The 18,169-nt window shown below is 52.8% G+C and overlaps 1 protein-coding gene across 1 annotated transcript; it reads left to right on the forward strand.

The window, feature by feature from the left end:
* Positions 1-552: 552 nt before the first annotated feature.
* On the forward strand, positions 553-17,427 carry PNPLA3 (patatin like phospholipase domain containing 3). Its single transcript, XM_029206502.1, has 8 exons — positions 553-739; positions 3,386-3,618; positions 4,795-4,860; positions 9,590-9,799; positions 10,895-10,955; positions 14,611-14,826; positions 15,943-16,075; positions 17,286-17,427. Exons 1-8 carry the CDS (start codon positions 553-555, stop codon positions 17,425-17,427), a joined length of 1,248 nt encoding a protein of 415 aa, XP_029062335.1.
* Positions 17,428-18,169: the final 742 nt, after the last annotated feature.

Consider the following 18,169-nt stretch of genomic DNA (forward strand, 5'->3'; position numbering starts at 1 on the left):
GAAAGGGAAGCTTCGTGTCATTATCATTAAATGAAAAATCTCTACCGCTTGCCGTGAACTGAAGACATCATACAAAACCCTGCAGGAAATCAGACACGAAATTCTATTTAGATGCTGGTGTCTGCTGAAGGCTTGCTGACTCGTAAAAAGGGAAATGATAAAGCGCCAAAAAGATATCAACAACCTAAGTGGGCCACTGTTAGTTTCTCCCTGGTTTAAGGGATGAAAAGGAACGGAAAGGGAGCTGTTTCTCTCCACGACACCCACTGTCATTGGAGCGTCGGAAACCTCTCTCCACCCTCACGCGGGCACGGGTCCTCCCCTCTCCTCTGCCCGGGTCCAGGCCCTCCCAGCCCTCCGCCGCCCGCGTGCTCTCCCAGCATTGGGCGGCCCACCGGCTACCTCGCCTGGTCCGAGCGGGGGCGGGGCCGGCCGGGTGACGTCACGCCGGGAATGCCTGGGGTGAGTGCACCCGGGCCGGCTGAGAGCCAGAGTGGGCGCCGGGCGGAGACGCGGCGCTCTCGGACCCCGGACGCCCGACCCGCCGCCGCTATGTACGACCCCGAGCGCGGCTGGAGCCTGTCCTTCGCCGGCTGCGGCTTCCTGGGCATCTACCACATCGGGGTGACCCGCTGCCTGAACGAGCGCGCCCCGCACCTCCTGCGCGACGCGCGCAGGTTCTTCGGGGCCTCGGCCGGGGCGCTGCACTGCGCCTTCTTACTCTCTGGGGTCCCGCTGGGTAGGTCCGGGCCGCCGCGGGGCTCCGCGCGGGGAGGGGGCGCGCGGTGGAGCCGGGATTGGAAACGGAAACTGCGGGGTACACCCGGGGTCTCCCCAGACAGATGCCTCCTCCAGTGCATCTTTTTGCCCCGCACCGGGGAGCTCCGTGGCCGGGCCTGGGAGGGGGGCGCGCCGGGTGAGCGGCTCTTCTGGGTGTGGGAACCCGGAGCGCCTCCTCGCCTCGACACCCTTTTGGCGCCCGGGCTTGAAGAAAGCCCCCCCAGACCCAGCCTGGGACTGAGAGCCAGGTTGTCTCAGAGCGACGGGGAGGAGGGAGCGCGACGCCTGGGGTGGGGGGGCGGGGGGCGGGGGGGGGGGGGGGTCGGAGGCCCGATTTGCCCTGCTTCCGGCCAGGCCAGGAAGGAGGTTTTGGCCTGTGGCCCAGGGTGGCTTCCTTCTTCTCTCTGGGGACCAGAGGGACTGGAGACCCCCGGCCCCGGGCGCCTTTGATCTCCGCCCAGCTCTCGTGGGAGCTCTGGGGGCGGCTGGGTGCCTCTCAGGTAGAGGGCAACTTGCTGGTTTGGATTGAAAGCGGGTTGGGGAGAGGTGTTTTGTGGAGGGGGGGAGACGGGGGTGAGGGGAGGTAGGAAAGTTGTCTCTTCCTTTTCCAGTGTTTGAGACCCTTCTTGGGGGCTGGACATCCCACATCCCCTCCTCTTCTCGCCACCACACCCCTGCTCAGTGCCCTGGAAACGAGGTCCTGTGCATTTGAATCTTGTTCTAGTGAAGCATCTCTGTAATCGTGGGTACCAGTGGGAGGGGCGGACTGGGGCTTGTGGCCAGCTGGCCTAAATCACTAGGGTATGACATCCTTGGCCTGGGATCCTAGCCAGGGAGCAGGGCCTGGAGCAAGTGGCAGCATGGAGCTGTTGGCATCCAGAGGCCCCCAGACAGGAAGGTAATGCACCTTTTCATTAGCCCCTGTTTGTCTGGGCTTCCTTAACGGTTTACTCTTTACTCTACCCAGGGACTGCTGTGTCGGACACTGGCAGCAGGAATCCCTTGCTAGTAAGCACGGCCCTGCCATTGGATAGGATCAGGGAGCAGACCCTGGGCTGATGGAGAGGTGGAGATTAGGAGAGGCCACCGTGGCCGCCTTCCCCATCGAGGGGGAGAGGAGCAAAGGGCAGGAAATGTGACCTCAAGGAGGATCAGACTGGCCACCTTGGGCTTGAGCCAGCCCTTGTGTCCCAGAGTTGTGACCTGGAGACAGCCACATGGTCAAATGTTTAATTGGGACCAGATTCAAATGCACAGACGCCAGCACGTGAAGTGCCCTGACTCCAGCGTAGAGGGCGTTCCTGTCAGGCAGAGGACAGGTGCGGCCTGGGGTTGTGTCCTGCAGGGGCTGGCTCGGGACCACCAAGTCCCTGGAAGGTGAATCTAGAGGTCCTGGCAAGAACTGCTCCGGAGGTTCTGGGAGCCCCAGCTTCCTGCTTTAACTGCCTGTCTCACTTGGGGACCGCCGGGGAGCATTTCCCAGGGCCTGTGACTTGGGCATGGCTCCTGAGAGCGCCTCCAAACCCAGGCTGACTTGGCAGGAGAGACTGGCAGAACCAGCCAGCTGTGTGCAATTTTGTGCCTTCTGCCGGGGCTCAGTGGGGCCACATGTGCAGGGAGAGCTGAGTGGAGGTCGGAAGCAGGTCAGGACCTGCTGATGTGTGTCCGGCCTTCTGCATCCCAGGATCTATGGATGACTAGGGCTTGGGCTGGGACAGGTACTCTGTCCAGGGCAGTGCAGACCAGCCAGAGGGGGCCAGGCCAGTGAGTGAGGTCAGTTGGAGCATGCACGTGCCCTGTGCCCACTGGATGGTCTGGTAATTGTGACATTAGAGTTTAAAAGTGAAGTCTAGTTGTTTATTAGGTGCTTCATCTGGGTTGAGCACCTATAGTTTGTAGTGTATCTAATCTTCTCTATTTCCAAAAGGTAGTTGAGTGTGGTCCCACGTTAAAAACATGCAGTCTGAGACTCAGAGAGGCAGTGAAGTGGCTTAGTTTAGCGGCTCAGCTAGTAAGAGGTGGAGGCAGGATTCAAACTCAGGTCCAAGGCTGTGCTTGCTGTCTGCTCCCTTCAGTGTTAGGCCCATTCGTGCTCAAGGTCCGACGCTGTGAGTGCCTGGCTTCTGGCCTTGACGGAGGGATGGAGGTGAGGAGAGGGTTCACGGGGCCTCTGGAGGCTCGTTCCTGTGGCCAGGGAGGGCCTAGAGCACTAACTTACAGAAACAGGCAATCTTACATTTCCTAGTAGCCGCATGGAAAAAGTAAAAGACATAAGTGAAATTAATTTTATTTATCCCAGTCCAGCCAAAATATTATCATTTTCACATCTAATCAATATAAGACATTATTCATGAGATATTTTACATTTTGTTGTTGTTCTTGTTGCTCTAAGCCTTTGAGATCCAGTGTGCCTTTTACCCAGCTCAGTTTGGGCTAGCCGCATCTCAGGCCCGGGAGCCACACGTGGCTGCCGGATCGGACAGCGCAGGCCTAGAGAAAGGGAAAGGTCAGCAGCTTCCCTGCTGCCAGGTTTCTGGTCCTGCCACAAAGCATTCCCATCTCCAGGGTGGTACATTCCTTTGTATACTTGTCTCTCTCCGTCCAGAGCAGACATTGCAGGCCCTCGTGGACCTTGTCCGGAGCGCCAGGAGTCGGAACATTGGCGTCCTCCACCCGACCTTCAGTTTGAACAAGCACGTCCGAGATGGTCTCCAGAGACACCTCCCAGACAACGTCCACCAGCTCATCTCGGGCAAAATCGTCATCTCACTCACCAGAGTGGCCGATGGAGAAAATGTGCTGGTGTCTGATTTTCGGTCCAAAGACGAAGTCGTGGACGTAAGCAGTTTGCTTATCTGGGTGTTGTCAAGTCATAAAGACCGTTTCATTTCAGAAGCAACAAAGAGAGGGCTGTCGTAAGCCGCCTGACCCGTTCTTTTCTTAAGATGCAAAAGAACCTGGTTGCCCACGATGCTGGCTGTAGCTTCCTGTACCAGGGTGATACGAACTCTGGGTGCATCCAGCGGTCTGGTCCAGAGCATATGCAAAACTGGAGTGTTCCAGGACACTTTCAGTTTCAAATAACCCCTCCCCATCCTTCAAGGCTTGGCTTATGACCTTTTGCTCCAGGGACCTCATCCCACATGTGTCCCTCCTCCCAGTGATGCCTGTTCCTTAATGAGGACCCCTCCAGCGAAGTCCCACAAGGGTGGGAGTGTGTCTTATTTGCCTCTAGCACAGAGAAGCTCATTGGCAATATGAAACTACCACTTAGTTTGGCTGAGGCCTTTTATGAGAACTGCTTGGATATCATTTCACTTAACACAGGTCCCTACGAGCACGCAGCCTGGCACATATAACCAGCAGCTTCTCAGCAGCCAGTGTCATCTTCCACTTAACCTTGTTTGTGGAGGCTTTCTCTAGGCAGCCAGCACCTGTGCGTTCCCACGTGAGCCCTTTCTCTCACTGCATCAGTGTTACATCCTGCTTGATGCTCGCTAGCATGGCGCGACTCAAAGCGTGGGCCCCGGACCAGCAGTCGCAGCAGCGGCATCGCCTGGGAGCTTGTTAGAATTGCAGGCTCTCAGGCCCCGCCTCCAAGCTGCAGCATCAGAGCCTTAGGGGTGGGGCACCGAGTCTGTGGTTCGCCAAGCTCTCCAGGCGATTCTGATGAACCTCAGCGTTTGCAAAGCCCTGATCTAGCCCCTTCCCTGTCAATCAGCTAGTCACCAACTCTTGGTTCTGTCTCTGATGGCCCAGTGTGACCCTCGTGGGGAGCAGGGGCAAGAAGCTACAGTCTGCAGATGGTGTCGTTAGAGAATTGGTACTTGGGCCTGAAATAATAAGTGTGTAGGTTGGTTCATGTTCGTTCAACCATTTATTAAAGCACCTCCTCTGTGCCAGGAGTGTTTTCAGGCTTGTTGCTCTCCTAGCTTGGAGAAGGCTTATAAAGACCCAGGGGAACAAAAGGCAGCCTGCTCTGGGCTGTGGTTTCACTCCCTTTTGTCTCCACAGGCCTTGTCTTGTTCCTCCTTCGTGCCTTTCGTCAGTGGCTTGATCCCCCCCTCCTTCAGAGGCGTGGTAAGTCCGCTTTTAAACTGTGTTTGAGGGAATTCCCTGGTGGTCCAGTGGTTAGGACACCTCACTTTCACTGCCAAGGGCCCGGGTTCGATCCCTGGTCGGGGAACTAAGATCCAGCAAGCCAAGTGTCCAAAAAAAAAGAGGCACTGGGCTCAGGTACCCTGGGCCCCTGAGACCTGTCCCCAGACTCGGAGCCTTTTTGCCTCTCAGCCTTCAGACAGAGATTCCATAGCTGGCCCCCTTCCGGGCTCTGTGGGCAGCAAAACCAACTTCGTGTAGAATAATTAGCTGGTTATCTGTAAGGTAAGCTCTTCAGTTAATCTATTTTTTCTTTCGGGAATTTTTTTTTAACATCTTTATTGGAGTAAAATTGCTTTACAGTGGTGTGTTAGTTTCTGCTGTATAACAAAGTGAATCGGCTGTATGTATACATATATCCCCATATCCCCTCCCTCTTGCGTCTCCCTCCCACCCTCCCTATCCCACCCCTCTAGGTGGTCACAAAGCACGGAGCTGATCTCCCTGTGCTATGCGACTGCTTCCCGCTAGCTATCTGTTTTACATTCAGTAGTGTATATATGTCAGTACTACTCTCTCACTTCATCCCAGCTTACCCTTCCCCCTCCCCATGTCCTCAAGTCCATTCTCTATGTCTGCATCTTTATTCCTGTCCTGCCCCTAGGTTCATCAGTACCATTTTTTTTTGATTCCATATATGTGTTAGCATGCAGTATTTTTCTCTTTCTGACTTACTTCACTCTGTATGACAGACTCTAGGTCCATCCACCTCACTACGAATAACTCAATTTCATTTCTTTTTATGGCTGAGTAACATTCCATTGTATATATGTGCCACATCTTCTTTATCCATTCATCTGTCAGTGGACACTTAGGTTGCTTCCATGTCCCGGCTGTTGTAAATAGAGCTGCAATGAACATTGTGGTACATGTCTCTTTTTGAATTATGGTTTGCTCAGGGTATATGCCCAGTGGTGGGATTGCTGGGTCATATGGTAGTTCTATTTTTAGTTTTTTAAGGAACCTCCACACTGTTCTCCGTAATGGCTGTATCAATTTACATTCCTACCAACAGTGCAAGAGGGTTCCCTTTTCTCCACACCCTCTCCAGCATTTATTGTTTGTAGATTTTTTGATAATGGCCATTCTGACCGGTGTGAGGTGATACCTCATTGCGGTTTTGATCTGCATTTCTCTAATGATTAATGATGTTGAGCATCCTTTCATGTGTTTGTTGACAATCTGTATACCTTCTTTGGAGAAATGTCTATTTAGGTTTTCTGCCCATTTTTGGATTGGGTTGTTTGTTATTTTGATACTGAGCTGCATGAGCTGCTTGTATACTTTGGAGATTAATCCTTTGTCAGTTGCTTCGTTTGCAAATATTTTCTCCCACCTGAGGGTTACCTTTTTGTCTTGTTTATGGTTTCCTTTGCTGTGCAGAAGCTTTGAAGTTTCATTAGTTCCCATTTGTTTATTTTTGTTTTTATTTCCATTTCTCTAGGAGGTGGATCAAAAAGGATCTTGCTGTGATTTATGTCATAGAGTGTTCTGCCTATATTTTCCTCTAAGAGTTTTAAGTGTCTGGCCTTACATTTAGGTATTTAATCCATTTTGAGTTTATTTCTGTGTATGGTGTTAGGAAGTGTTCTAATTTCATTCTTTTACATGTAGCTGTCCAGTTTTCCCAGCACCACTTATTGAAGAGGCTGTCTTTTCTCCATTGTATATTCTTGTCACCTTTATCAAAAATAAGGTGACCCATATGTGCATGGGTTTATCTTTGGGCCTTCTATGCTGTTCCATTGATCTGTATTTCTGTTTTTGTGCCAGTACCATATTTTGTAGCTTTGTAGTATAATCTTAAGTCCGGGAGCCTGATTCCTCCAGCTCCATTTTTCTTTCTCAAGATTGCTTTGGCTGTTCGGGGTCTTTTGTGTTTTCATAAAAATTGTGAACTTTTTTGTTCTAGTTCTGTGAAAAATGCCATTGGCAGTTTTATAGGGATTGCTTTGAATCTGTAGATTGCTTTGGGTAGTATAGTCATTTTCACAATTCACTTAATCTTCACATGAGCACTGAAACAGGTGCCCAGTGGCCTATTAAGGTATAAGATGCTTAAGAGTCAGTTACTCACGTAAGGTAATAAGTTTTTTTTTTTTTCTTGGCTGCACTGGGTCCTCGTTGGGGCATGCGGGCTTTCTTTCATTGCAGCAAGTGGGGGCTACTCTTCGTTGCCGTGCGTGGGCTTCTCATTGCGGTGGCTTCTTTTGTTTTGGAGCACGGGCTTCAGTAGTTGTGGCACACAGGCTCAGTAGTTGTGGCTCGTGGGCTCTAGAAAGCAGGCTCAGTAGTTGTGGTGCACGGGCTTAGTTGCTCTGTGGCATGTGGGATCTTCCCAGACCAGGGCTTGAACCTGTGTCCCTTGCATCGGCAGGAGGATTCTTAACCGCTACACCACCAGGGAAAACCGGTAATAAGGCTTTATTCTTAGGGGTTGAGGGTTATAATCCTCTCTGGGTCTGACTCCATCCTTTTCAGCCCGTGGCTTAGGGCAGAAGCTGCCAACAGGGCTGCAATTTGGTTCCATTCAACAAAGATGTAAACACACGTGGCTAGTCCTGAGCCCTGCCTCTGGTGGAAAAACAGAAGTTGAGGTGTTTGTCCTGCAGGCTCTGGACTGGATGCTGGGCTGTGCTGGACCACCTGGCAGCCTCCTTCTAGGGCAGCAGTTATCAGATGATTCTGTCTTCCCACCCGGGAACATCTGGCGATGTCTGGAGACAGTTTAGGTTGTTACAGCTGTGGGAGAGAAGACACAACATCCCAGTGTGTCAGCAGGAAGGCACTTTAGAAACCCTCCTGGTTCATGCTTTAACAGCAGCACGGTCCTCAATTGGCAAAGCAAGTTGCAAAGGCAGGTTACAGGTAGCCTCACTCATGCCCCAGAGCATCCCCGGGACAGACACATAGTTGCCCCTATTTACAGATGAGAAAACTGAGGCCTGGAGCCGTGAAGTGATCACCTGCAATTCTAACAGCGCCAGCCTGGCAGACAAACCTAGAATCACATGTCTGCTCTAGCCCACGTTAGCTGGACTACTTTGGACACATTTCGTAACCTCTCTGAGATTGAATTGGCAAAGGAGGGTTAATAATACTGAGGGTTAATTGTAGTGCACAGCTGTAGCTCTGTTGTGGGAATTACATGCGATAATGCAGTGAAGACGCGGCATAGAGCCTGGCACAGGTAAGTATTCGGTAAATACGGGTGGTTTTGTCATTGTTGTTATCTTTTCATTTCGCCCAGGCTGCTCCAGCTGTGGTGCACACACAGTCACCCCCGCTCAGCGTACTCAGATGAAACCTGCCGATAATTAGAGCAAAACGTTGAGGTTCCACTGAGCGAACTCAGAATGTTCCTGTAGAAAAGTTCAGGGTGGAGGGAAAATTATACAGGACAGAGGAGTCATTGGACTTTATCCCTTGAGTGAAAAAAGAGTGGATATATGTAAATGTGTAACTGATTGACTTTGCTGTACAGTAGAAACTAACACAACATTGTAAATCAACTAGACTCCAATAAAAACTAATTTTAAAAAATAAATAATAATTAAAAAATAGTCAGCTCCTTCCTCCCTCCTCAGTCTTAACTAAAGATTCCCGACATTTGGTCCTGTGTCCCTTTCTGCCAGTGAGGGTTTTGATGCCTTCCTGTATCTTCCATAGAAATCACACGGCAACAATTTACTGCTGTGTGTGCACATCTAATCATTTTTGGACTCAAGGCAAGAATCTCTTGATAGCTAAGCCATGGCTGAACGTGCCTGATTCTTTTTTGGACTTGTTTTAGGCCAAGGTGTGCCCTGAGATTTCTCCCTTTGGAAGGATTGGCTGGGGAAATTCTCCCAGTTGTGATATTTGAAGCCCCCCCACCCCGCCCCGGTCTGTGGGCATCAACAGCTGGGCTATGATGGTCGTGGGTTTGGGAATCATTCTAGACATTGGTTTCATAGGTGTAGACTCAGTCCAAATTGTACCAAAACCTGCCTGCCCCAGCCTGGCCGTGGGCACTAAGGTTGTTCAAGGATATGGCTACAGGAAAACTGATTCTCACAATACTTACCCCAAATGCACCTTTGTTGTGGGATAAGATGCCATTTTCAGAGAGCTCGAGTCCCAGGTTCACTGCGTCATTTAAGTCTCCAGTGCAGCTTCTCATTTCCCAGGTGTGGACGGGCTCACAGGTTAAGTGTCTTGTCCAAGATTCCTAAAGCAGCAAGGGCCTCTGGAATTGAACCCATGACCGTCTGTCTCCCTTAGGGCCAGGTCTACATCACACTCTGTCCCCAGTGCACACAGCGCCCCTGGTCTAAGCAAATTACATGGGTATGCCTAGGGACGCCCACCTGGGCTCGGGACTTGGCCGTCACGATGTGGGCCAGACGCCAGCCTCCGTCTGCCTCTTGGCCAGGCACTTTTTTGTGCAGTGTGCAAACTACACAGCAGCATGTGGCAACCCTGAGCGCCAGCCTACAGCCTGGCCTGGCACAGAAATGCTCAGTAGGGATTTGCTGAAAGAGTGATCCCAAAGCCCCTCACCGTATGTGCCTGCGGCTCTGAGAAACCTCTGGCCATAATCTGAAACACACAGAAAACACCAGCCCAGAGCTTCTGACAGTATGTCCTTTTTTTTTCTCTCCCTTAAAAGCGATACGTAGATGGAGCAGTGAGTGACATCATACCCTTCTTTGATACCAAAACGACCATCACTGTTTCCCCCTTCTATGGGGAGAGTGACATCTGCCCCAAAGTCAAGTCCACGAACTTTCTTCACGTGGACTTCACCAAGCTCAGTGTGCGCCTCTGCTCCGAGAACCTCTACCTATTAACCCGGGTGCTATTCCCTGCGGATCTCAAGGTGAGGGGGCCTGGGGGCATTTAAACAGCGCTGCTGTTCAGATCCCACCTCCAGGGGCTATAGCATAAGTATGGGCAGCCTGGATAGTAGGATTTTTTTTTTTTAATTATCCCAATGATTCTTATTTGCATCCATGGTCAAGAACTACACTGCAGGACTTCCCTGGTGGCACAGTGGTTAAGAATCCGCCTGCTGAGCAACTAAGCCCATGCACCACAACTACTGAGCCTGCACTCTAGAGCCCATGAGCCACAACTGCTGAGCCCATGTGCTGCAACTACTGGAGCCAGTGTGCCTAGAGCCCGTGCTCCGCAACAAGAGAAGCCACTGCAATGAGAAGCCTGTGCAATGAAGAGTAGCCCCCGCTCGCCACAACTAAAGAAAGCCTGCGCGTAGCAATGAAGACTCAGTGCAGCCAAAAAAAAAAGAACTACACTGCATTTGGTGGTTTAATTTTTTTTTTTTTTTTTTTTTTTTGGCTTGTGGGATCTTCAGAGATTGAACCTGGGCCCTTGGCAGTGAAAGCTCGGAGTCCTAACCACTGGACCGCTGGGGAATTCCCAGTTTAATCTTTTTTTGATTGTCGTTGTAGCGTGGTGGACCCTATCACCCTAACATAGTAAGAAAGTGGGTAGAATCTGCACAGTGCCAGTTCTCTGGGGAGAAGGAAGGCCGTGCCATGCAATGTATATGTCAGCGTGTGCTCGCGGGGAGAGGGAAGGCTGGACAGCAGGATTGGTTTGCCCGTGTGGTTTGTACACCGAGGAGCAAAGGAGGCAGCTCTTACTGTCCCACGACAAGTAGATCAGGCCCTGGTGTTTGTTAGGGTGGAGGCTCGTCCAGGGACCCAGGGAGACCAGAGAAACCAGCACCCATCATGCTGGGGTGCCAGCTGCACGGAGGAGGTGTCATTCGAGCTGAGTCCTGCAGGAAAGCAGAGCCCTGTCCCACCCCGCAGCGGCTGCGCTGGGCACATGGCAGCGGCTTGGAGCTTGGGGGATTCTTGGCTTTGGGTCTGCCGTCTTCGGGTGATGTTGAAAGGAATGGTGCCTAGTGACTGGCCCCCTGCAGTTAATTTACTTGATTTGTTCACAGGTGCTTGGAGAGCTATGCTTTCAAGGATATTTAGACACGGTCAGGTTCTTGGAAGAGAATGGTATGTATGGTAGGGCAACTGAAGTGCCCCTTTAACAAGCTTTCTGTTCACAGTCTTGGTCCACAGTCTTGATTCCATCACTCAGCGCTCAGCACCTTCACCCACCGTCTCGCTCGGCCCTCTCATTAGTCCCGCGAGATAGGAAGTATTTGCCCCATTTTACAGATGGGGAAACAGAGGCTTGGAGAGGCAGCCCAGGTCCGCACGCCACTCACTGGGGAGCAGAGCTGGGACCTACCTGAACCCGGATGTCACAGCCCTAGGGCTATTAGCTCTCCCTCTGCAGTGTCACCTGTCTGTGTGCTGAAGGCAGTTCCTTTGTTTTTCTTTTCTGCTTTTGGACAATTGTGAACCTTTAGTTTGATAAAGAAGGAAGATAAACAGTTTCTGGGCCGCAGGTGACAGAATAGCTCCCGCTCCCTCGAGGCGAGGCGGGTGTGGGCCACGCCCACTAGCCCAGCTGTGTTCTGGGGAAGGTTCCTGCCTTTGACTCATCCTGGCTCGTCCAGGCTGGGGGACTTGGGTTCTGGAAATGTTAGAGTGGAACCAAATATGTTTGGGGCTGTTTTTCTTCGATACTAAAGGTTGGTTCATGCATTAATCCTCTGAATTAGCCTTTGGCCAAGACCAAGGAGATGGTGTGGTTCACGGGACATACATGTATTTATCTACTCAGAAAATGTTTACTGCGTACCGTCTAGGTGCCAAGCAATTGACGACTCCACAGCGAACAGACGGATGTGGCCCCTGCCCACCTGGAGCTTAGTCCCGTGGTTGTTGCCGAAATATTGGCTTCCCTGTGCACCGATGCCGAACAGAAATATGGAGACAGAGATTTTGGAGGAAGACAGAGATTGCTTTATTTTTCTGCCAGGCAGAAGGGAAGACACAGCAGCCTAGGGCCTCAAGAACTGTGTCCCCCCTGCTTCGGGAATCGGAGAAGATTTTATATGTGGGGCTCGCAGTCTGGGGTATATGATAAGGGTCAAAGTAGTGAAGGTCTTGCATTCTTCTTCTTCCTGCATTATTTCAGAATAGTCACAGCTGGTGTCATGTCAGGCAGCCAGGTAATTGGGTCCGTTTGTCTCTGGGTTATTGGCCTGTGACCTTTTTTCTGAAATGCAAATCCTGCAAGGGGTGATTTGCTGCAAGGGAGTGCAGGATGTAATTCACGTAATGTTAAAGAGTCATAGGTTAGCTTTGTGAAGTACAGATCGAGTTACAGAAACTACAGGTTAGTAACAGTTAAGAAACACGACTAGGAGTGATGAACTCTTTCAGGCCACGTTATGATTCTTCTCTTTCTCTAGTCTGTTTCACTGTTCCCTTTATTTTCCTTGTTCTCAGGAGAGGGAAAACTTCATTTCTATTTTTGCTGCAACATGGTCGGGGACAGATATGTCAAGAGAAGGCTGACGGTGTGCTCGGTTGCCCTGGCAGGAAGATACAGGATGCTGTAGGATCACACAGGGAGTGAGGGGATCTGCAAGGCAGGGGAAAGCAGGGCTTCAGGAGGGTGTGAATCCGTGTTGACACTTTGAGGGTGAATAGGAGCATTCTAGGCGTGGGGGACGTGAACACGAGGTGCAAAGAAGGCGTGTGTAACTGGAGTGGCGGGAGTGGGGCACCCAGAGAGATGGACAGAAAGGAGAGGGGCGGGAATGGCAGTAAGTGAAAAGTTGAGGGACAAGGTTGGGCCTCACGGATGTGGTGAAAGGGTCTGCATCCCACAGCAATAGAGAGCCACGGAGGGCTGCCGAGGCGGGAGTGAGGGTGGTCAGAGGGAGCTTTGGAAGCCCCCCCCCCCGCCCCTGGCCGCAGTGCAGAGAGTGTGACGGCAGCATCCAGGAGGTCAAGGAGGCCGCCGTGGGCTTGGCCGGGGTCACGGCAGCAAGGGTGGTGGAAGGGGCCCAAGGGGACAGGACTTGGAGGCAACCAACCAGAGATTCAGGAGGAGGAAGACTTAGGGATGAAGACCTGGCCTCTGGCTTCTGCAGCCGGCACTGGGGGAGAGGGGCTCTTCTCAGTGTTCAGGCCCTCAGGAGGGCGAGGGTTCTGCAGGGAAGCTCAGGCCCCGTGTGCCGTGCCCCGGGGGCACATTTGGGTGGTTGTGCGAGAAGCACAGTGATGTCAGAGTCCGAGGTTCTGGAAAGCATTCTGGACTGGGGATGAAATTTGGAAGCAACATGGGAATAAAGAACAGTGATGGACCCTGTGGAAGTTACTAGGTGACTTTGGGCAAGCCACCTCCCCTCTCTGGGCCTCCGTTTCCACATCTCTAGCAAAAGACATTTGGATTAAATGACGCCAGGTGATTCTTAGTAATTCTAAAGACTGGCATGTGGCTGGGTGCTTGCGGCATCGGTGCTGGGTTTGGGTTTAATGATCTAAGAGAGGTCCTCCCTCTGCCAGGCTGGCCGCCTCGGGGTCCTGCAGAGGACCCGTGGGGCTGGGCCAGGTGTCCTCTGGGAACAGATTCTCTGAAACATGCCTAAGGGAAAGTAAGTCCCAGGGTGTGAGCTGTGTGTCTAAAAGAGGCCGGAAAGATCCAGGGGAGCGTAACTGGGAGCTGTAACTTGGGAGCAAGGTGTGGGCATCCAGGGGCAGCCCCTGGTCTTTTTTTTGTGAATTCTTCTTCTTGCATCCTCTTTTATTTTTTTTTAATTAATTAATTTATTTTTGGCTGCGATGGGTCTTTGTTGCTGCGCATGGGCTTTCTCTACTTGCGGCGAGCGGGGGCTACTCTTCGTTGCGGTTCGCGGGCTTCTCCACGGGCTCTAGGAGCGCAGGCTTCAGTAGTTGCAGCACGCTTGCTCAGTAGTTGTGGCTCACGGGCTCCAGAGCTCAGGCTCAGTAGTTGTGGCGCACAGGCTTCGTTGCTCCGCGGCATGTGGGATCTTCCCAGACCAGGGCTCGAACCCGTGTCCCCTGCCTTGGCAGGCGGATTCTTAACCACTGCACCACCAGGGAGGTCCAGCCCCAGGTCTTTTAATCTGAGGTTGGAAGCAAGAGGTGAGCCGAGGCAGGCGTGGGCATCCGAAACTACCTGTCCCACTGCCCCCACCCAGTGTGCGAGCAGGAACCACCCACTGGTATTGGCTCCTGAGCCCCGGCACCTAGGGCAGGGCCTGCACAAACCCCCTGACCTAATGCTTCTTTCAAGGCCGTGTGATGGAAGGGTGCCATCTTTGACATCACATCTCGGTTCGATTCTCGCTGTGCCACGTATTGGCTGTGTGGCTTTGGACAAATCTCTTAACCTCTCTGTGCTTCTGATTCCTCAGCTGAAAAGCGGAGATGATGATAATGGTAGCAGTTGAATGGCTGCTGCATGGCCTGGACCGCTGGCTTAACCAGTGGTTCCGTTACTATAAATTAGTTATAACCCTTAGCTTTGAACATCAAGAATCCACACGTAGCTCCAGAGCCCACACAGCTGGTGAGTGATGGAGCCAGGCGCCCTCGTCACACCCATCCGGCGTCAAAGCCCCGCACTCCTTTCTCCCTGCTAGGACTGCCTGCCCTCGTTGATCTCCGCCTTGTACTAATAACAGGCCTGCAGCTTCCCTCTAATTCGGTGGGCAGGTGTGTGTGAGTGAGTAATGACCCCGCCGCCCGAAATTGCCTGACGGGTTTGTTTCTGTGCCCTTCGCAGGCATCTGTGACAGGCCCCCTCTGTGCCTGAGTGCATCCCCAGCAGAGTCGGAAGTCCTTGAGGCCCCCTGGGAGCACGGGAGCCTGCAGTCTTCCCCGAGCATGGCCGCCGGGGAGGCGAGGCCTGAGGAAGCCACACTGCTGGATCACCCACACCTCAGCATCCTGCCCTGGGACGACAGCACCCTGGAGACCCTGTCGCCCAGGCTCACCATAGGTGCCGGCCCTGGGGGCGGGACGGCAGAGGCTCTCTGTGACCCTTTATGAGGCAGAAAGGTGGCTTCTCTGTGTGTTGTGGAGGAAGGTCATGCAGCTGCGTGGGAAGAGATGGGGCGGAGCGACTAGGGCAGGCCCGTTGGGACCCACACCGCCCAGCACGGGCCTCCCATCCCCCTGGGTCCTTGCCCAGTCTCCCTTCCCATGGGACCTGGCCAGAGGAAAACAACCTCCAGCTGAGTTTTGTGTTAACTGGCTGTGCTCTCTGCTCCTAAAGTCCAGGCACGCTGGATATTGGGGGGGACCCCCGGAGGTGGCCTGTTCTTTGAGAACGCCGTTCTCCTCCTGTCCTCCCATCTCAAAGCCTTTTCTCTCTCAAGGAGCCCCTCCTAATTTCTCCCTCCCCGCAAAATCACAGTTTTGAACCTTCACTGAATCTGGTTATTTAATCGTGTCATCGATTATATAATGGATAGATGAATGCACCGTCCAGCTTCCAGCTGGGCATTTGGGGAAATTCAAAGATGAACGGCACAGGGATTTCCCTGGAGGTCCAGTGGTTAAGACTCCGAGCTTCCAATGCAGGGGGTTAGGGTTCAATCCCTGGTCGGGGAACTGAGATCCCACACACCGCAGGATGTGGCCAGAATAGAATAGAATAAATCAAAGACGGAATGGGATGCCCGGTTCTTGCCCCTGAGGCACGAACACCCAGGAGTTGCACTAACCAGCAGCTGCTCAGATTCCTGCGATTTGAGGCATCCGGAGGTCATTACAAAGGGGAAATAGAAGGCTAGGGGGTTCCAGGCAGAAGAGATGGAATCCAGCTGCAGGTGCAAAGAAGAGCTCATAAAACTGGGGCCAGGGGCACTTTGAGAAGTTTGTGTACGCCTCCAAAAATAGCCAGTTTAAAAGAGAGTCTTTAAAAGGGACCCTGTACCCTGTAGACGATCCAAGGGCTACTTGGGCACATTCCCCATCTGATCTCTTTTGTGGACGCTTCTGATTCTTGGGCTGCCAGGATTTGTATATTTCACAGAAATTCCAAGCACCACCCAGGGAAGATGGTTTGGTTTTTACACTGGTGAGAGACAGACCTCCCAATTGTATTTTTCAGCCCTGAGGGAAGCAATTGGAAACCAAGATGGGTACATAAGCAAGATGTGCAACTTCTTACCAATTAAGGTCATGTCCTACCTGGTGCTGCCCTGCACGCTGCCCGTGGAGTCCGCGATTGCTATGGTCCAGAGGTGAGCGCTTCACGTGGCTTTGTGGCATCCTCATGGAAGTGGGGCGAGGATTCAGTGAGAGAAGCAGTGGAAGGCCCTTGGCCTGGGGCCTGGCTCCTTATACATTGGGGTGGAGTTCACGGTCAGCGTGGAACACCTTGGAAAGGTGCCTCGTTGGCAAGCCCCTGCCCACCCCTCCTCCTTTCTCACTGCTGTTACATGTCTGTCACTTCCTGTAGGTCTGCACTTCTATTTTGGGATTTTTTTTTTTTTTTTTGCGGTACGCGGGCCTCTCACTGCTGTGGGCTCTCCCGTTGGGAGCACAGGCTCCGGACGCGCAGCCCCAGCGGCCATGGCTCACGGGCGCAGCCGCTCCGCGGCATGTGGGATCCTCCCGGACCGGGGCACAAACCCGTGTCCCCTGCATCGGCAGGCGGACTCCCAACCACTGCGCCACCAGGGAAGCCCCTATTCGGGGATTTTATTCCTGGTATGTTGGAGGGATCTGAGGCCAACGCTGGGATGCCTACCGGATTCCTGAGCGTTTGTTTCCCCTCGGTTTTCTTCTGATGTACTTTGGTGTTTACTTTTTTTTAGCGAGTTAGTCAACATGTCCCTCAGTCCATCTTTCAAAGTCCCGACCGTCCTTCAAAATCCAGCTCAGTCCTCCAGCTTTGGTCATCCTCCCCGGAGCCCCTCTCCACTGTGCCAAATCAGCCACCCGTTCCCGCACAGCCTTGCCCTGGGTTGAGGGCTGCTCTGGCATTTCCCAAAGCCCGAGATGTGGGGTCCTTTTCATGTCCTGGGTGCTGGGAGTCTGGAGGGCAGTGGTCAGGCCCTCTTGGGGGCTCCCTCTGCTGCGCTTGCATGTGGCCAAGCCCAGGAGACCTGGGCGCAGGGGGTGGTTCTCGACCGCAAGATGCTCTGCGTCGGTGGCCATGTTGCCACAGAGGAGTAGGATCCTGGAAAACCAAGGTCTTTTCCTTTTATTTCCATCTAAGTCCCTTGAGCGTTCCCAAATCAAAAAATGGGCTAATTTACCTTTGGGCTTTTAGGTTGGCTTGTCTTTGGGAATTTATCACATCGGGGTTAGGAGTGACCCCGGCAGTTTCCATGGACCATGGTGTCGTTGTAAGATGTCTGCCTTTGGTTAGGGCTTGGTTTTGTTCTTTTTGGTTGGTTTCTCTTCCTGCTCATACAACGTGGGCGTCTCTCTGTTTTATTCCTGCAGACTGGTGATGTGGCTTCCAGACATGCCCAGCGACATCCAGTGGCTGTGGTGGACGACCTCCCGGATTTGTTCTCGAGTGATGACGCGTTTGCTCCCTGTGGAGCCCTACATCAAGGACACAGGACAAAAACTCCTGAATTAACCAAGCCCGCATAGCAACTGTTGCCATGGGCTCTCCTAATCTAAACCGCACAGCCCCACGACTCCACAGTAGGTAAAGTATTCACTGTGTAGCAACCTCGAAGCACCCTGACCAATCGCCTGATGCCATCCTGCCAGCAGGAATTTTCTTTGTCTTGAGGCTATAAAAGTTGGCCACTAGCCCACAGAGGGGGTCGGCTGTCCGTGCTCTGTCAGGAAGTGGGCCCGCTGTATCTGCAGCGCCCCTCGCTAACTCTGCACTTTGTTCTCAGTAAACTCACTCCTTTCTAAGATACTTCGCGTCTGGAAATTCTTCTTCCAGCCCACGTGCGGACCACGACATTTTGGTGGCCTGTACGGGGATATCTCCTGGGGGGATCTCCTCCCCCACCTCCTCTCCTCATTTCTTGGGACCCTCTGTGAAAAGGCAAGCTGCCGTGGAAGCAACGGAGGACTCTGGCCAGGGCCACTCCCTGGTGTGTTCCGAAGGCTCCACGGCTCACTTCGCCCCAGTAACTGCCGCCCAGGACGGGTGAGGGTCCCTCTGTCTTCCTCCTGACTGCGGACTAGGCCGATTGGTATCGTGCGGGCACGGGTCAGGCATTTAAAAGCCATTAGGGCGCCTGCCGCTTGAAGACTCCCGTGAAAGGATAAGGGGGTCACGGAACAGACCAGGCTGTTAGAGCATCTGCCCCCAGCAAGACAACTTCCGTGCACTGTGAGGCGCGTATTGGTTCAAGCAG

This window comes from Monodon monoceros, unplaced genomic scaffold (assembly GCF_005190385.1).
Source record: "Monodon monoceros isolate NGI ecotype Baffin Bay Population unplaced genomic scaffold, NGI_Narwhal_1 Super_Scaffold_6, whole genome shotgun sequence".
NCBI lineage: Eukaryota > Metazoa > Chordata > Mammalia > Artiodactyla > Monodontidae > Monodon > Monodon monoceros.

Excerpts from the sequence above, each read along its gene's own strand:
- PNPLA3 (XM_029206502.1), top strand. The coding sequence starts at position 553 with ATGTACGACCCCGAGCGCGGCTGGAGCCTGTCCTTCGCCGGCTGCGGC. Across the intron at positions 740-3,385 it reads ACTCTCTGGGGTCCCGCTGG|AGCAGACATTGCAGGCCCTC; the intron begins GTAGGTCCGGGC and ends CTCTCCGTCCAG. Across the intron at positions 14,827-15,942 it reads GTCGCCCAGGCTCACCATAG|CCCTGAGGGAAGCAATTGGA; the intron begins GTGCCGGCCCTG and ends TGTATTTTTCAG.